General features: G+C 60.0%; 2 protein-coding genes across 2 annotated transcripts; both read left to right on the forward strand.

The window, feature by feature from the left end:
* Positions 1 to 1,926: 1,926 nt before the first annotated feature.
* SLC12A9 (solute carrier family 12 member 9) lies at positions 1,927 to 11,239 on the forward strand. Its single transcript, XM_065892168.1, has 14 exons — positions 1,927 to 2,032; positions 2,779 to 3,001; positions 3,159 to 3,293; positions 3,765 to 3,896; positions 4,310 to 4,618; positions 5,301 to 5,408; positions 5,530 to 5,641; positions 6,212 to 6,369; positions 6,478 to 6,560; positions 6,745 to 6,869; positions 7,015 to 7,207; positions 7,451 to 7,625; positions 7,849 to 7,995; positions 9,936 to 11,239. Exons 2-14 carry the CDS (start codon positions 2,821 to 2,823, stop codon positions 10,826 to 10,828), a joined length of 2,751 nt encoding a protein of 916 aa, XP_065748240.1. The 5' UTR covers positions 1,927 to 2,032; positions 2,779 to 2,820; the 3' UTR covers positions 10,829 to 11,239.
* Positions 11,240 to 11,610: 371 nt separating this feature from the next.
* On the forward strand, positions 11,611 to 15,460 carry TRIP6 (thyroid hormone receptor interactor 6). Its single transcript, XM_065892662.1, has 9 exons — positions 11,611 to 11,817; positions 12,108 to 12,235; positions 12,326 to 12,451; positions 12,748 to 13,140; positions 13,467 to 13,560; positions 13,678 to 13,847; positions 14,510 to 14,688; positions 14,963 to 15,083; positions 15,198 to 15,460. Exons 1-9 carry the CDS (start codon positions 11,709 to 11,711, stop codon positions 15,327 to 15,329), a joined length of 1,452 nt encoding a protein of 483 aa, XP_065748734.1. The 5' UTR covers positions 11,611 to 11,708; the 3' UTR covers positions 15,330 to 15,460.
* Positions 15,461 to 15,661: the final 201 nt, after the last annotated feature.

The following is a 15,661-nucleotide window of genomic DNA, read 5'->3' on the forward strand; positions in this document are numbered from 1 at the left end:
GTGATTTTGCCAGGAGGTGTAATAAAGTGAGAGAGGGGCAAGGGAGTGCTTTTCAGTGACCGTGAACTTTAAGCTGGGTAAGAAGGGAAGTCAGTGGGGGACAGTGGGCAGAGGGCAGGATCAATGGATTGAGGCACCAGTGAGGTGGAGGAGTGTTCGGGTCAGGGCATGACAAAGACCCTCCCCTTGACCAAACTTCAGTCAGTTTCCTCTGAACCTTCTTCTGGACTAGGCTTCGACCTTAGCCCCCATCCTTGCTGGGCCTTCCTAGCTCAGTTTAGAGAGAACCCACCCACCCTTCATATCTGATCACCCTGGCCTGCCTTCAGCAAGGATCCTGTTAAGTCACTTTAGCTAGAATCCCCCAATGCTTGGTGCTTCCTCCTAGTAATTCTACATTCACTGACCCCCTCATTCTGCTTGTTGGCTCTAAATCCCCAGCTGTTTTTGCTGTATTTGGAGTTGAGCCCGTTCTCTCTCCCCTACTGTGGGTCTTGACACCTATTTCAATAGCTCTGAATAAAGTCTTCTTTACTGTTTTAGCAAGTGTCAGATTATTTTTTTTCCTCAACAGGCATAACTAGAAGTGGTGAATGAAAAGAGGAGAGGGTACATTACTGGTAATGACAAAGTCTAGGCATCACCATTGGGTGGGATGGAGGGTGAGATCTATGCAGAAGTGGAGTTTAAGCACCTGCCAGCCCAGGGTGTTGGAAGTCCCATCCATGTGGATGTTGAAATCACCAAAAATTGTGACAGGAGGGATGTTGGAGAGACCCAGGAGCCAAGCTCCGTGTTGTGGGTAGCAGAGATGACCACTGAAAATGCCAGTTTAACTGCTCATGAGACCTCTTCCTGGCAAAGCCACATTTGTGCTGCTTTGAGCCCCTTCCTCTCCTAGGGAAAGGTTGCAGATAATTTACAGCCAAAGGCCAGTGGCAGGAAAAGCGGTGTTCATTTCCTGAGGCTCAAATGACAGTGTAACCATGAAGGACTCTATAAAGTTAGGAAATTATTACTGAAGTTCTCCAAACTTCAGTTTGCTAATGTGAAAAATGGAAATCATAGCGGGATCTACCTCACAAAGTGGTTATGCATATGTCATGTAGTACCCTATGCAAATGAGTTGTTGAACATTTCGGTATTGTTCTCAAGTGCCTATTAGTTTATTGCAACACTCACAGCAACCTTAACCGGGAGGGTCTAGTTAATCCCCATTTTACAGATGAGGAAACGTTGCCAGGTGGTGCCGACGTTGATGGCACCTGTAGAGTGAGGAGTGGGTCCTAACTCTCAGAGGTTCAAAAGTCTGGAGGGGACAACGTTGCGGGGAGGCGCGAAAGCGGGCGGGGGACCAGTCCGACCTACGGCGGCTTGCGCCTCCAGGGCTCGCCCGGATCGGCGGCCAATGGCTCCCTCTGGTGGCGGAAGAGAGGAGAGCAGCCAGTGGGCTGGACCGGGCGCGAGGGAAGGGCGCCGCAGGGGCGAGGGCTGAGGCTGGGACCTGGTGGGCTTTGCAAGGATCCGAGAGGCTGGAGGAGTAGGGCCGCGCGTTCCGGGTGGCGCACCTGGGCTAGGTGTTGTGGCCCCGCCTACCTGCCGGAGGCCTTCCGCCGTCATGACACGCCCCTTTCAGCAGTGTCTCCTCCGGACGCCTCCGAGCTCCGAGTGGGGTCCCGCCCGCGCGGCGGGCGCCTGTTTGCACCAGGGTGATAGGCGCAGTGGGAGCTGTGGCCCACACCCTGCCGGAGACGCCCGTCCGAGTGGCGACCCCGAGCAGCACCCGGGTCGCACGTGGGGCGGGAGCCTCGCAGGCAGCGAGAGCTGGGTGGGGTGGGGCTTCCCCGGGCTCGCCCACGGGGCGGGGCCGAGCCCGGGGACCAATGGGGCGCTTGTGTGCTGGGGGTGGGTCAGGCTCGAGGCCTGGCATCCCGGTAGCCACAGCTGTCTTTCCGGCACCCTTGCCCCCTCCGCCAGTAGCGGACCCTCCGGCTCTCGGGGATCACTCCTGAGCGGCTGCGTCCTCCGGTGGGTAAGTGAACGCCCTGCCACACCCGGGCGGTGAGGGTGCGCCTGGCCGGGGAGGAGCGAATCTCGGCCCCCTCCAACCCGCCCCGGGAGAAAGTGGGCAGGAACCGGTGCGGGGAGGAGGACCACCTTGTGTCGCCGGACGGTGTTTTTGTTTTGGTCGTCGAGGAGTCGTTGGGGCGGTGGAGTTTGGGGGACGCCTGTGTGGGTGGGAGGAATCTGGTGAGATTAAGGAAAGAGGAGGCTGTTTGAGATGGGTTGAGGGAGAGTGTTGATGGAGGGTGGGGCTTTGGAAGATTCGGAAGTTTCTTATCGCCCGGGGATGAGGTGATTGCATGGAGGATCTTGGGGCGCGGCTCAGGACTCCGGAGGATGGGGTGAGGAGGGCCTCCTGCCCATCACTCACTTCCCTTCTGGAGGATTTGCTTCCTTTTGCGCTGCTAGTTAAGAAGGCGGAGGATCTTTGCACCTTTCCAGAGCCACTGCCATCCCTAGTCTCAGGGATACGGGAGAAGGGGTGGCCTCAGGAGCTGGGAGGGGCCATGGTACCCACTGCTGAGGCTTAAGAGTCTGCCATTGTTGGGGCAGTGGCCGGGACCAGTCTGCCCTCCACTAACTCTTTGAGTTGTTGGTGAACATGAGTGTGTCTGTGTGTGTGTTTCCTTTTTGGGGAAGCTTCTGGGTGTTTGGTTAGAGGTGTTTTGTGGGGGGCTCCACGGAGCTGCCTTCCACTCAGCAAACTCTTTGCAGGCTTCATAACCCATTGGCGGCTTCCTCTGCCCGCTGTCGACCATGGCCAATGAGAGCTCTCCTCTGCTGGCCTACCGGCTCCTGGGGGAGGAGGGGGTTTCCTTCCCTGCCAGTGGGGCCGGGGGTCCTGGAGGGGCGTCTGCCCGGAAGCTCTCCACCTTCTTGGGTGTGGTGGTACCCACGGTCCTGTCCATGTTCAGTATAGTTGTCTTCTTGAGGATTGGTGAGTGGCAGGGGTTTACTTGGGGGTGCAGTGGGGTGGGACTGGGATGAGGTTGGGGAAGGGCCCTGGGAGACGCGGGTGGATGAAGGGCTTGGGGTGGGGTGGGGGGTGCGATGGGTGAGCCGCCGTCTCACCTGCTTTGCCACTCCTGTCGCAGGGTTCGTGGTGGGCCACGCTGGGCTGCTGCAGGCTTTGGCCATGCTCCTGGTTGCCTACCTCATCCTGGCACTCACTGTCCTCTCCGTCTGTGCCATCGCTACCAATGGAGCTGTGCGAGGGGGCGGAGCCTACTGTATCCTCCAACGTCGGTGGACAGGGGTCTGGGCTCTTCTGTCTTATAGCGGGGAGGAGAGGGCCCCTCCCTGCATCCCCTGGGGGGTAGGACAAGAGGGGACAAGTTCTAATGAATGTCCAGCAGACAGGTTGGTATGGGGAAGCGGACAAACACGACCTGACACGGTAGTGCTACTTTCCAGTTCACCAGGTGTCTTCCCAGCTGCCATTTTGGTTCTACTTGACCGTCCTGTCAGTTAGGTAGTATTCATCTTATGGACGAGGACCTTCAAGAGCGTTAGTGACTTGGGCAAAGCCACGTGGCTTGGGAGTGGCTGCAGTGGGACGCACTGCCTCTGGGCACAGTCCCGTGTGTTCAGGGAGAGGAGGCCTGGAGGGCTAGCTGCATGGTGCTGCGTGCCCGGGCCCTTCCTCACGCTCCAGTTCACTTTCTTTTCCCTTAACGCTCACCCCCTGCTTCCACTTTCAGTCATGATCAGTCGCACCCTGGGGCCTGAGGTCGGGGGCAGCATTGGCCTCATGTTCTACCTGGCTAACGTCTGTGGCTGTGCTGTCTCCCTGCTGGGGCTGGTGGAGGCCATGCTTGATGTCTTCGGGGCTGGTTTGTGCTCCCCACGCTGGTCTGGGCAGCTCTGAGGATTTGCCGGGTCTCGGATTCTGGGATCATGGCAGGGAGAGAAGCCCTCTCCAGGAGAGATGCTCAACTTTCTTGAGCTCCTGCTCTGTGCCCAGCCTCGTGCAGACATCCCGACATCCGAGAGAATGTCCTGGCCTGTGAGGAGCTTCCCATCTAGTCAGGGAGGCCAGATTAACACTCCTAAAATTGACAGAGCAAGATTGGTGGTACCCATCAGGCAGGGCTAGGATGCTGGGGTACCGTTGGGCGGGGGAGTGGGAAAGATGGCCTCTCTGAGGACTGGTGGGCCAAAGATGGGGTCCCTTCCTGCTTTGAGTCATGGTTGGGGTCCCTCCTTGGGGGTCTGGCTTTCTAACTCTGTTCCTTCCTCTCTACAGATGCCACAGGGTCCAGCGGGCTCCGCACCCTACCACAGGGCTACGGCTGGAACCTGCTCTACGGCTCCTTGCTGCTGGGCCTGGTGGGCGGGGTCTGCACCCTGGGGGCCGGTCTCTACGCCCGTGCCTCCTTCCTCACATTCCTGCTGGTCTCCGGTTCCCTGGCCTCTGTGCTGGTCAGCTTTGTGGCTGTGAGGCCCAGGGACATCCTCTTGACCCCTAGGCCTGGCCCCAACGGTTCCTCCCTGCCGCCCCAGGTTGGCCACTTCACCGGCTTCAACAGCAGCACCCTGAAGGCCAATCTGGGCGGTGAGCTGGGTGCAGGAGCCCTGGGGTTCTCGGGGCGAGGGGCGGGCGTGTGTGTGTGTGGGGGGGGCTTGGAATCCCTGGATGAGAAGAGATGTCAGAGAAAATCAGGGGCGGGAGGTCTGGACCTGGAGCAGTACAAGTTGATTAAGATCTGTTGGGCGTGTATTGGCCGCTGTCTGTTTGACCCAGCTGGGCACGAGAGTGACCACGAGACAGTCCCTACCTTAGAGGAACTTGTTTAGTTGGAGAGATAAGATGTACATTCAGGAAACAAACTGCATAATAGGACCGAGTGTAATTCAGGTAGACAAGAAGCACAGAGGAGTCCAGAGGAGGGAGACCTGGGTTTGGGCCGGGGAGGGCACGGGCCGGTGGAGCTAGAGGTGGCGTGAGCCGGGTTGGGAAATTCAGATAGGAGGTGGAGGGAAGGCGTCTGAGGAAAGAGCGTGGATGAAGGCCTGGAGGGAGGAACGGAGAAGTGTGGGGAGAAGGAGGTGATGAGGTCAGCTGAGCCAGGGCCAGAGACGGGTCAGGGCTGGGTCTCGGTGAGCTGGTGAGGCTGGTGGAGAGGCAGTGGGGGCAGGTTTAGAACGTGAGGAGAGGGTAGCAGGGCCAAAACGCCGGATCCCTAGGACGGATGCTGATCCCCTCTCCTCCCTGGGAACGATTCCCCTCTCCTCAGCTGGCTACGCCAAGGACTACACCACGGGGGCCACGATGACCTTTGCTAGCGTCTTTGCCGTCCTTTTTAACGGCTGCACAGGCATCATGGCTGGGGCCAACATGTCAGGTGAGAGTCCTTGGGGGAGGGGGCTGCCTTGCCACCTTGCGCCTCTACAGAGCACTGAAGGTTCAGGGATACAGGGCATGGTGGAGGGTTGACCTCCCTCTCTCTGCTCCCTGCCCTCCAGGGGAGCTGAAGGATCCCAGCCGGGCCATTCCTCTGGGCACGATTGTTGCCGTTGCCTATACTTTCTTCATCTACATCCTGCTTTTCTTCCTCTCCAGCTTCACCTGTGACAGGTGCCTGGGGAGGGGGTGAGCCTGGTCCTGAGGGGGTGGAGTGGAGGCATTGTCACACCTGGATCGCCAAGGGAAGCATGGGCCAGGGCGGGGTGGGGGCAGATACCCAAGCTGTTGGGTGGTGTGGAGAAAATGGGGACTGTGCCTCCCACTGGGAGAGAGTTAGAGCTGCTGCCCTGGATGTGGAGGGCTGGCTACATGGTAACAGCCAACCCGAAGCCAGCATTTGCTTTGTGCCTGGTACTATTGTAAGTACTCGGCTTGGGGGTGGGGTGGGGAAGAGCTTTCTAGTCCGTTTGTATTTCCATAAATATTTGGCTTCTTGTGCCCGTACTGTTGGGAACGTCCACCCTGTGATGAAATCCAAAGCGGCCCAACGACAGCCAGTGAATGCCAAGTCTAACCCCTGGGCACACTCGATCTATTAATACGGTCCTTGAGATCAGGGCTGGGGTCAGCTCAGAATACCCAGCGCTTAACCTCAGCCAGTGTTGTGAGAACTGTTCTCAGCAGGCCCCTAGGATGGATGTACATTTATGATCTGCACCCTCCTCCTTTCCTTCCCTGTAGGATCCTGCTGCAGGAGGACTATGGGTTCTTCCAAGCCATCAGCCTGTGGTCCCCGCTGGTGCTGACCGGTATCTATGCCACATCGCTCTCAGCCTCCATGAGCTCCCTCATCGGCGCCTCCCGCATCCTCCACGCCCTGGCCCAGGACAACCTCTTTGGTGCGCTGTCCCCTGCCTCGTGCCCGGCTCTGAGCGCACCCTCCTGTGTCTGTCTCGGTCCCCCCCTTGGCCCAGGCTGATGTGTACGCTGCATTTCCGTTTGCACAGGAGTGATCCTGGCGCCAGCTAAGGTTATATCCCAAGGGGGGAACCCCTGGGGAGCCGTGCTGTATTCTTGGGGCCTAGTGCAGGTAAGCTTTCCTCTTCAAGCTGCCCTCACCCTCACCCTCACCGTAAGCCTCCCCTGGTTACACTCGCGGGACCAGGAAGGGTCAGACGCGCACTGGGAGACGTGCCTGAAAAGGCAGGATGTGTTGGCGTTTGATGGGGAGCAGGGCGCGTGGATGAACGCCCAGCCTCTTGGTCTGTGTCCAGCTGGTGCTCCTGGCTGGGAAGCTGAACACGCTGGCCGCCGTGGTCACTGTCTTCTACTTGGTGGCCTACGCTGCCGTGGACCTGTCCTGCCTGAGCCTCGAGTGGGCCTCGGCCCCCAACTTCCGGTGAGCGAAGGAGATGCCTGTGTCCCCAGAGAAAGGGAGGGAGGGGTGGGAAGGCCTGGGACCGGGCGGGCGGAGGCTGGGGATGGAGTGGAGCGGCTCGCTGTCGGGGCAGCCCCAGCCTCCTTCCTTCTGTGTCGGCCCCCAGCCCCACCTTCAGCCTCTTCTCCTGGCACACGTGCTTGCTGGGGGTGGCCTCCTGCCTGCTCATGATGTTCCTCATCAGCCCCGGGGCCGCTGGCGGCTCCCTGCTTCTCATGGGCCTGCTTTCTGCCCTGCTTACGGCTCGAGGAGGCCCCAGCAGCTGGGGTTACGTCAGCCAGGCCCTGCTTTTCCATCAGGTGGGGGGAGGGGGGGAGGGGGAGGGGAGGGGGGGAGGGGGAGGGGGAGGGGAGGGGAGGGGGAGGGGGAGGGGAGGGGAGGGGGAGGGGGAGGGGAGGGGAGGGGGAGAGGGCTGGGACGGGAACGCCCACGCCCGGAGGAGGCCTCCTCTTCCCCCGGCTGCCTGCGGCTGGTTCCGGCCCAGGTGGTGAATGGGCGCCGCGCCCCGAGCCCTTCCTCCTGTCACCTCGCCTGGTCCCCAGGTGCGGAAGTACCTGCTCCGGCTGGACGTCCGGAAGGACCACGTGAAGTTCTGGCGGCCGCAGCTGCTGCTGCTGGTGGGGAACCCCCGGGGCGCGCTGCCTCTGCTGCGGTTGGCCAACCAGCTCAAGAAAGGGGGCCTCTATGTGCTGGGCCATGTCACCCTGGGAGACCTCGGTCAGTTGCCCTCCACTCACCCCTCCGCCCCGACCTCTCTCTCCCTCCCCTTCCCAGAAGCTCTTTGTGTTCTTTGTGCCCCAGAGGCCTCGTGCTTCTTCCCAGATGACCCTCCCTACCAGCCATACCCCCGCCCAGACCTTTCTTTTCTGCCCATGTGGACTTGGACTCTAGGAGAAAGTACGTGAATCTGGCCCACATGGGCTGCCTGCCTCCTCCGCAGACTCCCTGCCCTCGGACCCCGTGCAGCCACAGTACGGGGCGTGGCTGAGCCTGGTGGACCGGGCCCAAGTGAAGGCCTTCGTGGACCTCACCCTCTCGCCCTCCGTGCGCCAGGGGGCTCAGCACCTGCTGCGGATCTCGGGTCTTGGTGAGTTGCTTCACTCCGTGGCCCCTCTCAGTCTCTGCTCCCCTCCCCCAGAGAGTCAACCACAGATTGCAAACTCCAAAAGGAACCCACAATCTAGTGCAGACAGGACTTGGTTCTCAAAGATAAAAGACAGTGTGTGATAAGGTCTCCGAGGTGATGCCTTAAGGACTAGAGATGGAGCAACACCGTTTGTTTGTTTTCTTTCTGACCCATGCTTGGGGCACAGGCTCTGCAGAACATGTCGTCTTTCAGGGGGCAGTGGGAGAAGTATTTGAGGTGGGGCTGCCCTATCAAATCTAGGGTAGATGCTTTCTAACCACCAGAGTTCAGAGAGAGGAAGACCACTGTCACCGATGTGGCCAGCAGAGGTTTTGTGATGAGGTGGTATCTCAGCTGGGCCTTGAGAGCAGCAGAGAAGTAGGGGGCCGTGTAACGTGGCTCCCAGAGACTACAAAGGATGCCAGGGGTGTGTGGGTCTGATGCTGTCGCATGGAGTGGAACAGTCCCAGCTCCGTGACTGTGTCTTTGTGCCAAGGCCTCCAGCCCAGCTCACCAGCTTCCTCCAGATCCCTACTCAGCGCCTCCATCTTTCTCAACCCCGGGACTGGCGCCTGTGCCGTCTCTGAACGCATGCTTCCTGCTCCACTTACAATCTGGCTAAAGTTCAAGTGTTGGACATTGCCCTGGTCGGTGTCAATCAGAACCCTGGGAAATGCTCAGGAGGGGGTGTGACTAGTTTAATTTGCAAGATCAGTTGGAGTTCCCACCTGCCAAGGTGTTTTAGGGGTGTTATCAAGCGTTGTTAGCTAGAACCTGGAGCATCTGAGGGCTCGTCTCTCCTCAGCCCCACCTTTTGTTGGGGAGAGACCCTTGGTCTCTGGACCAAGAGACCACTCCTTTCACGCAATTCATCCTGCAGAAAATGATTCAAATGAAAAGGAAAAGGTTTCCTTTAAGTGGTTAATCCCCCAGCATGGAGAATTTGATATACTGGCAGATTTTGAGTACACCTTTTGTCCCGTGAGAAGGGGTCTTGGAGGAGGTCTGAGTCTTCCTGTAAACTCAGCCCTGGTACAGGGGAAATTATCCGATTCCATATTCGTTGTTGAGATACTAAAACCCAGGAGCTGTCAGCAGGGACTGGGGACTTTGTGGTTGGTGCACCACCAGCCTGGGGGCTCAGAGAATGGGCTCTGGTGCTGGGTACATCGTGTTCACTTGCTGGCCCCAGTGTCTATCAGCCATGAGCCTTTGGGCAAGTGACTTCACCTCTCTGGGTCTCAGGTTCCTTATCTGTAAAAGGGGGTGAGTAATAGTCCCTACCTCATACTGTTGCTTCAAGGATCAGATGAGTTAAAACACCAAGTGCTTTCAACAGGATGGGGGCTCCAGCCAGCGTGCAGATGGGGGCTCACAGGGGACAGTGCTTTGGACACGCTGTCGTTAGGGCTTTGCAGTCATAGAAACGCATTGTGCAGACCCAGCCCTGAGTTCTCATCCTCCCCTAGCAGGGTCTGAGCGGTGTTTCCCTGGGGATTGAGGCCAGGAGCTTGACTGATCAGGGGGTCCCATCTGCCAGTGGAGTCAGACTTGTATCTCCTATCATGAAAACGGTGTTGAAGCCCAGAGTGAATACATCCTACTGCCCCTGAACGGAAGTGCTTCTTAGTTACAAGAATTCTAAGGCGAACTTTGCCTGTGTAAATGGGGGAGACTAGTCATGGAGATAAATCAAATAAATGCATGTGAGAGTGTTCGGGAAAACTAAAAGTCATTATGCAGATGTGCATAATGTTGCCTTAAGAGGCCAAGCGTAATGCACATGTCATACCTGATGGCTGACACACGTTGCTGTCAGCAGGTGGGAGTGGACCCCTATTAGCATAGTGCGAACTCAGCCATGAGTCTGATCCCTGTGGGTTCCTTCCTGCCTACGCCAGGTGGCATGAAGCCCAACACGCTGGTCCTGGGTTTCTACGATGATGCTGCACCCCAGGACCACTTCCTGACGGACCCAGCTTTCTCTGAGCCTGCGGATGGCACCCAGGAGGGCGGGTCCCCAGCCCTGAGCACCCTGTTCCCTCCACCCCGGGCTCCAGGAAGCCCCCGGGCTCTCAGTCCCCAGGACTACGTGGCTACAGTGGCAGACGCCCTGAAGATGAACAAGAATGTGGTTCTGGCCCGGGCCTGTGGAGCCCTGCCCCCCGAGCGGCTAAGCCGGGGATCTGGGGGCACCTCTCAGCTGCATCACGTGGACGTGTGGCCCCTCAACCTGCTGCGGCCCCGGGGCGGGCCCGGCTACGTGGATGTCTGCGGCCTCTTCCTGCTGCAGATGGCAACCATCTTGGGCATGGTGCCTGCTTGGCACAGTGCCCGCCTGCGGATCTTCTTGTGCCTGGGGCCTCGCGAGGCGCCAGGGGCAGCCGAGGGGCGGCTGCGGGCACTGCTGAGCCAGCTGAGGATCCGGGCCCAGGTGCAGGAGGTGGTGTGGGGCGAGGGGTCTGCGTCGTCCCAGGAGCCTGAGGAGGAGGAGGAAGGGGACTTCGTGAACGGCAGGCGGGGAGACGCCGAGGCAGAGGCCCTGGCATGTAGCGCCAACGCCCTGGTTCGGGCCCAGCAGGGGCGCGGCGGAGGAGGGGGGCCTGGTGGCCCTGAGGGTGGGGATGGCGAGGAGGGGCCCGCCACTGCCCTGACCTTCCTGTACCTGCCTCGGCCACCTGCTGACCCTGCTCGCTATCCTCGCTACCTGGCGCTGCTGGAAGTTCTGAGCCGCGATCTGGGCCCCACGCTGCTTGTTCATGGCGTCACCCCCGTCACTTGCACTGATCTCTGACGCCCATTCCAGGTAGAGAGTGTCTAGGTAATCGTAATCGGGTGGCCCACCTTGATTATGGGGTGAGGAGGGGAAGGGCCGCCTTCCACCCTCCTGGCACATGGGACTCGGACCCTGGTGGAGGTATTAGGGGATCCTGGTCTCTGTCATCTCTCGGTCTCTGGGAGAGGGGCCCCGGTGCACTAACTAACGCAGGGCAGCTGTCCCCGCCACCACGGGGGAGGGCTCCCTCCCCCACTGGACTCCCTCCCTTCACCCGTGCCTTGACGGGGGCTGGGTCTCCGCTTGTGACTCTAGGCTACCTCAGTCTCCCCACCTCGCCCAACAGACTCCCCGACCACTGGGGTTTTGATGTTTTTGTTCTGTTTTATTTTTCTAACTGCCGAACGTGAATAAAAGATCAAAACACTACGCGTTGGCCTGGCGTTTCTGGAGGGGGGCGGGTAGCTGGGATGGAAAGAGGGAGAAATCTGTATGGGGGATGGGGAAAGAGGGGCGCTGGAGCGTCCCAGCGGCGAGGGGGCCACGTGCGGGACCCGGGGCTCCGGGCCTGGGGGAAGCTGGTGGAGATGGAGGCTTCCTGCAGCCCCCAGACTCAGGCTCTCGAGGAAAGCCCTCCCTGCTCGCAGGAGGGGGCCCAACTCGGGGAGGGACGGCAGTTTAGGGCCTAGGGGGCCACGTGACCCTCCCCCAGGAATGCGGTGACGTCACCGGGGGCGTGGCCGTACCCAAAATTAGGGAGGAAGGGGAAAAAAAAAAGCCAGAAAAAGTTTCTTTCCTGGAGTCCCAAGCGAGGTGTGGGACAGAAGAAGGGATCAAAGTCAGAGGCCCGGGGCTCCGTGGGGCCCTGACCGCTGTCTGGGGTCCCCCTTTCCAGGCCATGTCCGGGCCCACCTGGCTCACCCCGAAGCAGCCGGAGCCTGCCAGAGCCCCTCAGGGGAGAGGGCTCCCCCGAGGCGCCTCGGGGCCGCCGGCGGCCCACGGAGCAGGTAAGGCAGCCCAGTGCGGCCGAGGAGGCCACCGGGCCACCAGCGCTCACCTCTGTCCAGTGGCTCCTGCCTCCTGCTGAGCCCGCCACTGCCGCCCCTTCCCAAGCCCGGCTGGACCTCGCCGCCCCTGCCCCCTCGCGGCCCTCCCTGCCTCCTGCCCCATCCGCGGACCCCAAGTGCGGGGGTGGGGGCGTGGGGGAGGGGAGAAGAGGGACCCAAGACGGCGGCGTCCACAAGTGTCACCCTCTCCTTCCCCAACCCTACCTTCACTCTCTCTTCCCTCAACCCAGCACTCCAGCCCCACCCCAGGGTCAATTTTTGCCCCCTCCCATCTGAGCAGTGTTACCAGGCCCCTGGGGGACCGGAGGATCGGGGGCTGGCCTGGGTGGGGTGCCATGGAGCACCCCAGCGCTCGCAGGTGAGCACGGGGATTGGGGGGTGGGGGGGGCTTAGGACAGGAGAGGAGACCGTGTGATTTGCTTTCTCCCTGCTTTTGCTCCATCCCCAGGGGCTCCCCGCAGACAGGGGGGGCTTGCGCCCAGGAAGTCTGGATGCTGAGATAGATTCCCTGACCAGCATGCTGGCTGAGTTGGACGGGGGTCGAGGTCACGCCCCAAGGCGGCCTGACCGGCAGGTGACTCCCCTGTCCTGCCCCTGTCCCTTCCGGTCCTTGTCCCGTACCCCTCCCCCTCCCCTCCCAAGCCTGGTCCCTACTCTGAATTCTCACCCGCTCTCCCCCTCTGTGTGAGTGATGCCCACACCAGCGTGGAGGAAGCTGGGTCACCAAGACTCACTAGGTTGTCAACCACTTGAGGGAGGCCCCTTGTCAAAACCAGTACTTGCCTGGGTGCCACATGGGGTAGGGGGTTCTACAGATGTGTGTCCTAGAATGGGCCCAGCTCACTCCTTCTGGTCTGCGTTTCTCCCCAGGCTTACGAGCCCCCTCAGCCCCCTGCCTACCGCTCAGGCTCAGGCTCAGGCTCCCTGAAGCCGAATGGAGGGGGTGTTCCTCCCCCGCCGCTCCCAGCGTCCCCCTATGGGGGCCCCACTCCAGCCTCCTATGCTACGGCCAGCACCCCTGCCGGCCCTGCCTTCCCTGTGCAAGTGAAGGTGGCACAACCAGTGAGGGGCTGTGGCCCCCCCAGGCGGGGGGCCTCTCAGGCCTCTGGGCCCCTCCCGGGGCCCCACTTTCCTCTCCCAGGCCGAGGTGAAGTCTGGGGGGCTGGCTATAGGAGCCACCGCGAGCCAGGGCCGGGGGGCAAAGAAGAGGTTGCTGGGGTCTCCAGCTCTGCCGGAGGAAGAGGAGGCGGGTACGGGTCCCAGGTAAGCCCCTGGGCACTGGGATTTGGGGTCCTCAAAGACAACTGGACGCTGACCAGGTGGGGTGTGGGTGGGGTTTCACGTCCCGGTTGTCAGAGGTCTGCGGCGCTGGAGCTCTGGATCCTCTGCGGGTGGGGGCAGGTCAGGAAACAAAGGAGGAAGGGGTCTAGATATGCACACTGGCTCCTGCAGGGGCACCCCTGGCCCCTGAGCTGGGATGTTCTCCGATGAACTCTCTGGGTAGAATTGCCCGGTCACCCTCAGTGACAGCGTCAGGAGCTAGAGGTAGAGGTAGAGGTAGGGCCAAGCCCCTGATTCTCACCTCCCAGGTCCCCCTGAGCCAGCCTCCCGAGGAGGAGCTTGAGAGGCTGACCAAGAAGCTGGTGCACGACATGAACCACCCACCCAGCGGGGAGTACTTCGGTGGGTGAGCTGACCCCGGGTGGGGCGGGAAAGGGGAGATGGGGCTGGAGAGTCAGAAGGCCCGTGGATCCAACTTCCCGGCCTGTGCAGATTGACCCTGTCCCTGCCCGTCCCCAGGCCGGTGTGGTGGCTGCGGAGAAGATGTGGTCGGGGATGGGGCCGGGGTCGTGGCCCTGGACCGCGTCTTTCACGTTGGCTGCTTTGTGTGTTCTACGTGCCGGGCCCAGCTCCGGGGCCAGCATTTCTACGCCGTGGAGAGGAGGGCATATTGTGAGAGCTGCTATGTGGTGAGTGGTTGGGGCTGGCGGGGGGGGAGGTTTCCAGTCTGAGATGGGAACTCGATATCCAAGCCCCAGAGAGGAATAGGGCTTGAAGCAGGGGGACTAAAACTGATACACAAGAGGAGATGAACGAAGTCAGTAGCAATACACGGGCTGCTGGAGAGGAAGGACGACGATCTTTTGCTGCGGCACACGGGCTCTTCGTTGTTGTGCACGGGTTTTCTCTCCTCCAATTGTGGCTCTCTGGCTCCAGGGTGCATGGGCTCTGTAGTTTGCGGCACGCAGGCTCTCTAGTTGTGGCGCATGGGCTTAGTTGCCCCACGGCATGTGGTATCTCAGTTCCCCGACCAGGGATCGACCCTGCGTCCCCTGTATTGGAAGGAGGATTCTTAACCACTGGACCACCAGGGAAGTCCCGAGGCATTTATTTTAGATTTAAGGGAATGTGAGGCAGATATTACTACTGAAGGAAACTGAAGCTCAGGGAGGTTAAATAATTTGTCCAGGAAGCTGCAGTGCTGGGGCGTGCACTCAGATCTGTTCAAGGCCACCTTTCACTGAATCACATGCAGGGGGCTACAGAAACAGATGGGTAGGCTGGCAGGATGCCTGTAAGGGCTGCCGTGGGTGTCCCCAGCCCCCGACCTTCCTGCCCTCCTGCCCGACAGGCCACCCTGGAGAAGTGCTCCACGTGCTCCCAGCCCATCCTGGACCGGATTCTGCGGGCTATGGGGAAGGCCTACCACCCTGGCTGCTTCACCTGTGTGGTGTGCCACCGCGGCCTCGACGGCATCCCTTTCACTGTGGATGCCACCAGCCAGATCCACTGCATTGAGGACTTCCACAGGTCAGCGGGGTCCCCACCTTTTGTCTTAGGATGTCTGGCCTGGCCTTTCCCACCTACCTCATCTCTCCTTCATATCCCGGTACCAGACGCTCCTGTTTCACACCCCTGGCCATGCCTCCTTCTCATTAAAATCACTCTCTTTCCCTAAGATCCAAGACCCTACCTTACCTCTGGCCTCTCCCGTTCCCTCCTGCATCCCACCTTCTCTGGGCTCTGTTGTTAGTTCCCTCTAACCCTGGGGCTTGACAGCCTCCTTGGTTCCCTTCCACTCCAGGAAGTTTGCCCCAAGATGCTCAGTGTGTGGTGGGGCCATCATGCCTGAGCCAGGTCAGGAGGAGACCGTGCGAATCGTAGCTCTGGATCGCAGTTTTCACATTGGCTGTTACAAGTGTGAGGTAGGAGGGCTGGGCAAGGGAAAAAGGGTTATTGGGGTCTGGGGTGCTGAGCACGAGCGAGAAGGAACTCAGGGGTCCGGGCCTGATGGAAAGCTGTTGCTTCTTTCCGAACAGGAGTGTGGGCTGCTGCTCTCGTCTGAGGGCGAGTGTCAGGGCTGCTACCCGCTGGATGGGCACATCTTGTGCAAGGCTTGCAGTGCCTGGCGCATCCAGGAGCTCTCAGCCACCGTCACCACCGACTGCTGAGTCCCCCCAGGAGCACCTGCTGTGTTCTCCCTTCCCATCAACCACCCTCCCCGACATCTACCTTTATAACTTTGTCACCAAATGCTGTCTCCTTTTCCTCCAATCATGAAATAATCATCCCTCGAGAGTTTGTAAAACACTTTGGAGTCTGTTTTCTTATCTGATTCTCACAGCAGAACAACACAAGCACGGTTGCTGTGACTGCCTGCGTTTTTGGCTAAGAAGTGACTTCCTGGGGCTTCCCTGGTGGTCCAGTGGTTAGGACTCTGAGCTTCCACTGCAGGGGGGAAAGGTTCGATCCCTGGTCTGGGAACTAAGATTCCCTCATGCTG

Source organism: Phocoena phocoena, chromosome 15 (assembly GCF_963924675.1).
Source record: "Phocoena phocoena chromosome 15, mPhoPho1.1, whole genome shotgun sequence".
Classification (NCBI taxonomy): Eukaryota; Metazoa; Chordata; class Mammalia; order Artiodactyla; family Phocoenidae; genus Phocoena; species Phocoena phocoena.

Bases quoted from the DNA above. Each gene is read 5' to 3' on its own strand.
- SLC12A9 (XM_065892168.1), top strand. From the start codon at position 2,821: ATGGCCAATGAGAGCTCTCCTCTGCTGGCCTACCGGCTCCTGGGGGAG. The intron at 5,409-5,529 runs GTGAGAGTCCTT...CCTGCCCTCCAG, and splicing joins GGCTGGGGCCAACATGTCAG to GGGAGCTGAAGGATCCCAGC. The intron at 7,208-7,450 runs GTGGGGGGAGGG...CCTGGTCCCCAG, and splicing joins AGGCCCTGCTTTTCCATCAG to GTGCGGAAGTACCTGCTCCG.
- TRIP6 (XM_065892662.1), top strand. From the start codon at position 11,709: ATGTCCGGGCCCACCTGGCTCACCCCGAAGCAGCCGGAGCCTGCCAGA. The intron at 12,236-12,325 runs GTGAGCACGGGG...CTCCATCCCCAG, and splicing joins GAGCACCCCAGCGCTCGCAG to GGGCTCCCCGCAGACAGGGG. The intron at 13,141-13,466 runs GTAAGCCCCTGG...CTCACCTCCCAG, and splicing joins GAGGCGGGTACGGGTCCCAG to GTCCCCCTGAGCCAGCCTCC.